We start from the raw sequence: 7,776 nt of genomic DNA, 5'->3' as shown, positions 1-7,776 counted from the left end.
CCCACCCCCACCACACTTATTTGAGAGGGGATTCCTCTGCCTTCTCTACCTGGCTTTAAGGTCTAACTCCAAAACCACCTCTTCACTTTAACTCCTTCTCCAGCCTGAAAATGGGATGGTTCTCTCCTACCTCAAGCTGCTCAGTATACTTTATACCCTTTTCTGAACTTAATTCACTCTTCTTTGGGTACCACAGTTCTTTGTATAAGTTCCTTATACAAAGACTGTCTCATACTATCTATTTTCAGGCAGGGCAAAGGAGATCTCACAGAGTAAGATAGTAAGCACTTAATATTTGTTAAGTCCAGAAATCTTAACTTCCAGTCTAGTGTTCTTCCCATTATAGTCTGGTTCTACCATTGTGAAAAAAGTTGCCACTAGCCCAAGAAGTATCATGAGGCTATATGTACACCATATAGGGACATATGCATCAGGTCTTGAGAGTCAGAGGGCATTACTCAAGAGTATCCAAAGGCGAGGGTTCTCTGAAGTTCACTATACCTTGTGGAAAATCCGAACAGGAGCCATCTCTGCTCCATTTAGTGTCTTCAAGAGGAACATAGGCCAGGAGGAAGCATTCAGTCGAAATCCTGAAGCAACAGAAGAGGAAATGGATGACAGTGAGACTCCAGAGAATCTCACTAGTCATGACAGGTATCATGATATTTCCAAGCTACTAATTTTATTTTCAAGCTAGAATCTAACCCACCAGCTGCTAGTCTGTTTTATTATTCCCATCCAAATTCTGGAATTTTTCTCACAAAATCCCAGAGAGTTTGTACAGGGATAGTAAGTAGTGCCAAGCTGAACAGCACCCTGAGAAAAAAATATATAATAAAAAAATCACTTCAGCTGATGCCCAATGGCTATGAAAAGCAGTGTATTTACCCCAACATGAATTTCTATTTGGTTTACTTTAGTACAAATGACATGTCTGGCTCCATGAGGAGTTTGGTGTTTGTTTAGGAAACTCAGAATCAAATAAAAATAAGAGAGCTGAAGGGATCAATGTGTTCAATTCACTCCTTTTACCAGTGAGGATACTGAGGCCCAGAAAGGTTATATGGTCCAAGAGTGGAAGAATATAATCAAATCATTGAAGAAAGGTGAGTTTCTTTTTATTATAGTTCTTCTAGAACTCTCCTCCTTCTCCCATTTCTGACACTTCCCAAAAGTTTCCCAGATCTCTTTCTTATCTTTCCCCACCTAGGGAGATGAGTTGCCCCAAAGCTGCTGAGGACTAGAGATAATACAAACAGAACTTTAGGATGGGAATAGCTTTAAGAACAGGTACTTTTTTTTTTAAACCCTTACCTTTTGTCTTAGAATGAATACTGTGTATTGGTTCCAAGGCAGTAGAATGGTAAAGGCTATAGGCAACTGAGGTTAAGTGATTTGCCCAGGATCACACAGCTAGGAAGTGCCTGAGGCCACATTTGAACTTAAGACCTCCCATCTCTAGGTTTGGCTCTCAATCCACTGAGCCACTCAGCTGCCCCCAAGAACAGGTACTTTCAACAGAAGTCAGTAATAACTATTATTAAATCAAAGTGTGGGGACGAGATGGAGGAAAATAGTTAAGGAAGGAAAGATGGCAATTTTCTTTTTGTCTTAAACCTCAAGTCATGTTTCTTGATCTCAAGAGAAATTTCCTGGTGTCTCTGACCTACTTTCTTCCCTCCCTCAGGGTTTGGACATTTTATTCCTTTGTTCATTGTTCATTCACCTGGGTTCTTTTCATTCTATTGATCTAATGAAGAATAGAACACATACTATTCAGATCTATTGAAGAATAGAATACACACTCCCAACTTTAACCTCTCCTATTCCAACCTGAAGTAAACAGATAGCTCTATTTCAGGTTTTCTATTGCTATTAATTACAGAGAAATGGGGATAAAAATCACTAACATGGTGGGGCAGCTAGGTGGCTCAGTAGATTGAGAGCTAAGCACTGGAGGTCCTAGGTTCAAACTTGGCCTTAGACACTTACTAGATGTGTGATTCTGGGCAACTCACTTAACCTCCACTACCTAGCCCTTACCACTCTTCTGCCTAGTAACCAATACATAATTTTGGAATACATAGTATTATACATAGTATTCCAAATACATAATATTGGTTCCAAGGCAAAAGGTAAGGGTTTTAAAAAAACAAATTTTATATTAACCCATTTTTTTTTAAATCTTTACTTTCTATTTTAGAATCAGTACTCTGTATTGGTTCCAAGGCAGAAGAGTGGTAAGGGCTAGGCAATAGGGGTTAAATGACTTGCCTAGGATCACACAACTAGGAAGAGTTTTGAGGCCAGATTTGAACTTAGGACCTCCTCTCTATAGGCCCGGCTTTCAATACACTGAGTACCCAGCTGTCCCCTAACATACAGTCAGTTTGAATTTGTAATTATTATTTTTTTTATTTCCACATTATTTATTATTATTTTTTAAAATATTTTTCCATGGTTACAGGATTCATGTTCTCTCCCTCCTCTCTTCCTTCCCCACTCCCAGAGCTGACAAGCAATTATATATATATATATATATACATATCTTATTACTCAAAATCTATTTCCATATTATTCATATTTGTAATAGAGTAATCTTTTAAAAACCACAATCCCAAATCATATACCCATATAACCAAGTGATAAATCATGTTTTTCTTCTACATTTCTACTCTGATAGTGGATATAGATAACATTCTTTTTCATAAATTCCATGGGATTGTTCTTGATCATTGCACTGCTATTAGTAGCAGAGTCTATTACATTTGATCGTTTTACGTAGTTTTATATTGTTTTAAGAAAACTTTAGAAGCCTCTTATGTCTTTTGTTTGTTTATTTTTAAACCCTTACCTTCTTGTGTATAGGTTCTAAGGCAGAAGAGCAGTAAGGGCTTGGCAATGGGGGTCAAGTGACTTGCCCAGGATCATACAGTTAAGAAGTGTCTAAGGCCAGATTTGAACCCAGGACCTCCCATCACTGGGCCTGGCTCTCAATCCACTAAGCTTGTCCCCACAAGCCTCTTATATTAGTCAACTCAAACATACATTAAAATGCACTGGAAGCCTTTTTCATAGTTCTTTTCTTACTCTATTACTGATTCATCTTGGTTCTCCTTAGAAGTCAGTTCAGCCTAAACCCTCTGGATCTCTTCTGCTTTGGGGGCTGGTGCCCTTGGATTTCCTTTTTTGTCTTTGATTAGAGAGAAGAGAATCAAGGTTTTTTCCCAGGGTAGGTATACAACTGTAAAACAGTGGCCACTTGAGCCCACAAAATCATTTTTTTTTTAAACCCTTACCTTCCGTCTTGGAGTCAATACTATGTATTGGTTCCAAGGCAGAAGAGTGGTAAGGGTAGGCAATGGGGGGGTCAAGTGACTTGCCCAGGGTCACACAGCTGGGAAGTGTCTAAGGTCAGATTTGAACCTAGGACCTACCGTCTCTAGGCCTGGCTCTCAATCCACGGAGCTACCCAGCTGCCCCCTAGCCCACAAAGGTTTTTTTTTAATTTTTTTTTTTTATTTTAAACCCTTAACTTCTGTGTATCGGCTCCTTGGTGGAAGAGTGGTAAGGGTGGGCAATGGGGGTCAAGTGACTTGCCCAGGGTCACACAGCTGGGAAGTGTCTGAGGCTGGATTTGAACCTAGGACCTCAAGTCTCTAGGCCTGACTCTCAATCCACTGAGCTACCCAGCTGTCCCCCCCACAAAGTCTTAAATATGCTTAGTTCCAGTTCAAGAGAGGTGCCAATGTTTGGTCAGATGACTCAGAATCAAAGAAAATTTAGGATGAGGGAACTGTTACCTCAAGCATCATCCTGACAATAAGGGGAAACTGGCTGATAAAGTAGAAGAGTCAGAAACCTTAGGTGAAAGTGACTATCATTTAAAAGTCCATGACAACCAAGCAAGGAAACACCAGGCATACTCAAATGTCATAAACTAGATTTTAGGAGGCCACATTTCAAAAAAAGTTCAGGAAAAAAAGTAAGCCATTTCAAGCCATATTCTTACAAGTAATAGAAAGGATCCTCAAATGAAGGTTTTCTCTGGTTACAGCCAGTTTTCCCTAAAATGGGAATAATTGACCCAGGTTTTAAAGCTATAAGGGTCTTAAAATAACTTGGAGATAAGTCAAATGGTTTTTCTTTAAGTTTTGTCTTTGAAGGGAGGCTCCATATGGTACACACAATTTGCTTGAAATAAGTATTGAAAACTATGGATATATGGGATGAAGGGAGGGGACTTTCATCTATATCTATTTTCAAGAAAAAGACAGAAATACATTTAAGAACAGAAAGAGGTTTTAGGCAACACCAACCAAAAGCAACACTCTTAGAAATTATACCACAGAGAACTAGGAAAGAAAAAAGAAGGCCATGAAACATGAGGTTTCTTTAGTCTTCAAAGGCAAAGATCAAGGTGAGATGTGATCTGATTCTATAAAATCAAGAATAGCATATATATAGATGAATGAAGATCAAATCCCAGAAAACTAAGAGAAGGGAATCTCTTCTGAAACATGAACAAGGTAAACTTAGGACAAACAAGAGAGTAAATTATAAAATTTATAGAACTTATTGCCCCCAGAGTTAGTTAAGGGCAGAAAATAAATGCAGTCAGAAAGGATTAAACAATTTCATAAATAAGACCTATAAGATTATCAAGAGAAGGAGAAATATACCTAATCTTCAAGACTGATATCAAGGAAGACAACTAGATTCTTCCATGGAACATCTTTTTAACCCATTTAGAGAATTCTTTAAAAAAAAAAAAAGGTGCAAAGGGCCTGAGCTGGTATGGTAATTCTTATATTCCAGCAGTGTAGATGAGTTCAGATACTTGGGTTCTAGATAAGAGGTTCTTATCTTCTGGCACAGGAAATATTTTAACATACCAATGTAATTGGTTGTCTTTGTAATACTATGCACTACTTTATGCAGAATATGAACATGGGTCTTTCTGACTTAAAATCTAACATTCTATTTACTGTGCCATCTATCTTCTGCAAAGGGGTCCACAAAAAATGCTAAGGACCTCTGCACTAGACCTTAACCTGACTTCAGAACTAACGGTCTAAGGCAATAGGAAGAGATGCTATTATATGCAGACTACATGATTTATTCAGTCTGCTTAACAGGTTCCAATCTCCTACCTCGCTGTTGTTTCTTAGAAAAGAAAGTGAAATATTTGCATGAGAAGCTATATCTTGTCAGAGCAATCTGACCATAAAACAAGCAAGCACCTTTGGTGAAAGGAGGACCACTTTAAAAAAAAACTGATTAGACAAAATTGAATCTGCAATTGGGAACCACTAGGCTCCCCTCAAATGTTATTATGATCTGGCAAAGTCTTAGAGAGTAAAGGCCAGGAAATTCCTTTTGACTTCTTCCCACCTTTTAAGAATTTCCAGGTATTCTGCCATTTCCATGAAAAGAATAATGACCTACTGCCCTCAAATGGTAGTTTAGGGTTGTCATTTTACTGGTCTTGGTGCCCTCAAGTGGCAGGTTTAAGAATAATAATTGCACAAGGGAATTGCCATGTATAATTAAATGTTGTTGGAATTGTGACAAATACTATTACTGCTTGATTTTATAAGAGGGAAGAGAGAGAGGGAGAGCAGTGAGGGAAGGGAGAGAGGGGTTGTGTTTGATAAAGCAATGCTTCACTGGGGTGTAGTTAAAATAAATTGTGGTATATGGATATTCAGCTAGGTACCAATTGGTGCAAATAAACACTGGGAATTGGTCACTTTATTCAGATTTGCACTATTTGACAGTTGTGATTATATGTAAAATATAGTAATTGGTTTCAGGCCAATAGAAGTATGTAGTTTGAATCCAAATAATGAGATTGCTTCATAGGATTTGTTGTTCACACTCATCAAGACCTAAGTATAATGGAGTATATACTATATCATAAAAAAAATGATGACTATGAAGAAATCAAAGAAGCATAGGCAGTCTTAACAGATACAGACTGAAGTAAGCAGAACTAGAAAAAATATATATATTGATTATAAAAATATAATTAGAAAGAAAAAACTAAAAGCATAAATAAAATGACCAAATATGAACTCTTGAGGACAGTTGCAAAAACATATCTCCTCCCTGTACTTACATAATTGGGACTTTATGGGTATAGAATATTATTTATATTGTTGGCCATAGCAGATGTGTTGGTTAGTTTTGCTAAACTGATTATTTTCCTCTTTTAGAGGCAAGTAGGTAGAACTCTGGATAGAGCCCTGGCCTGGAATCAGGATACTTGAATTTAGATTAGACCTTAGACACTTAATTGTGTGAGACTAGGCATGCCACTTCTATCTGCCTCTTTTCTTTACTGTAAAATGAGAATAATAATACCTACCTTCAGAGTTGTTGTAAGGATCAAATAAGATAATATTTGTAAAGTGTTTAGCACAGTGCCTGGCATATAGTAGAAACTTAATAGTTGCTTCTTTCTTTCCTTTTTATTATTTTTTTATTATAAGTGATGTTTACTGGGCAGGAGAGATAGGAAGGATATATATAGAAATTAAAAGGATGTAAAATAAGATCAAAATATCCTTCAAAATTAAGTGAATAGATTAATTTGGTTGTAAGATTTTGTGGAAGAATTTCACAAGCAACTCTAACATAATTAGAAAGCTAGGGCTGAGAACTAAAAGAAGAAAACACAAGACATCAAAAGCAGTTAGGCCCTGCTTATATATTGCAGAAGACCAACTACTCAATATTCCCACCTCTATCATACTTTTTTAAGACTGAGTCTCCCTATCTAGTCAAGGTTGGAAGTAGAACAGGCATTCACAGGCCTGATCCCATTATTGATCAGCCTGGGAGCTTTGAACTGCTCCAAATCAGCTTTCAGGCCTCCTGGGATAAATTATAGGAATATCATAAAAGGGCTCATATTAATTTACTGAATGTCTATGTGCTATGTCACTCTCAGGCTGGCAAACTTTCACTTAGGCCCCTGGATAGTTTATTGAGGGCCTCTCCATACACTTTTCCTTTACTGGAAAGGGTATTCACTAACTCAATAGGCAGACAAATAACAAGAGGACAGAATGTAGAAAAAATAAGTGGCTAAGAGAAAAACACACAAACAAGGTGCTACATTCCACCTGCTTACAAGCTAAAAAACAGGGGGCCCTCTTTAGAAAGAGAAAGCATTTGGTCCCAAGCACATCCTATAAGTTGCTAGGGAGATGCAGGTATTGGGGCTCTCCAGGAAGACTGCATCCTTTTCCTTGGGGCAGCTCCAGAAGAGAGATGGCTGTTTCTGTTATACTAGCTCCAGAATAAGAAGAATGTGCTTACTCAATTATACTCAAAGGAAAGATGCAACAGGATACTTCACTGTCTCTAAGCATCTTCAGTATTTCTGGTAGCCAGATAACCTGCCCAAGAGAGGCTGGAACCTAGTCACTCACCTAGGGGAGGCTGAAGCATCCCTCCATTTTTCTCACAGTTACCAATGGGCTGGATTTCAGCTGAGTCAACCAATCTCCAGAAGTCATTTTTATTGTCACTGCCATCCAGGCGTAGTCGGAGTCGAGCACCTGTCAGCCCAACTACTGTTGCAATGCAGGTGGAGGTGGTGTTCCTCGGGTCCTGAGCTTCCAACTTCATGCTGATCTTGAACTCGTTGCTTGGGGGAGTGTAGGACTAAGGAGAACAAATGGGGGGAGGGGTAATGTAGATTGACATTGTATTCACCTTAGGAAAAGCTTAAAAGCTGAGACCTTGAAATCACCTAGTCTAAAACTT

General features: G+C 38.3%; 1 protein-coding gene across 1 annotated transcript in view; it reads right to left on the bottom strand.

Annotated features, from left to right (window-relative positions):
• The window catches only part of SCMH1 (Scm polycomb group protein homolog 1), a 130,288-nt gene that overhangs the window by 96,278 nt on the left and 26,234 nt on the right, over nucleotides 1-7,776 (bottom strand). The window contains exons 5-6 of the mRNA XM_044667986.1: nucleotides 7,440-7,674; nucleotides 502-590 (exon numbers count right to left, since the gene is read on the bottom strand). Coding sequence (XP_044523921.1) covers nucleotides 502-590; nucleotides 7,440-7,674 — 324 coding nt within the window. The remainder of the gene's footprint in view (nucleotides 1-501; nucleotides 591-7,439; nucleotides 7,675-7,776) is intronic.

The sequence above is a fragment of the Gracilinanus agilis genome, chromosome 3 (assembly GCF_016433145.1).
Source record: "Gracilinanus agilis isolate LMUSP501 chromosome 3, AgileGrace, whole genome shotgun sequence".
NCBI lineage: Eukaryota > Metazoa > Chordata > Mammalia > Didelphimorphia > Didelphidae > Gracilinanus > Gracilinanus agilis.
The sequence above is the reverse complement of the archived record's forward strand: the minus strand, read 5'-3'. Positions and strand labels throughout refer to the sequence as shown.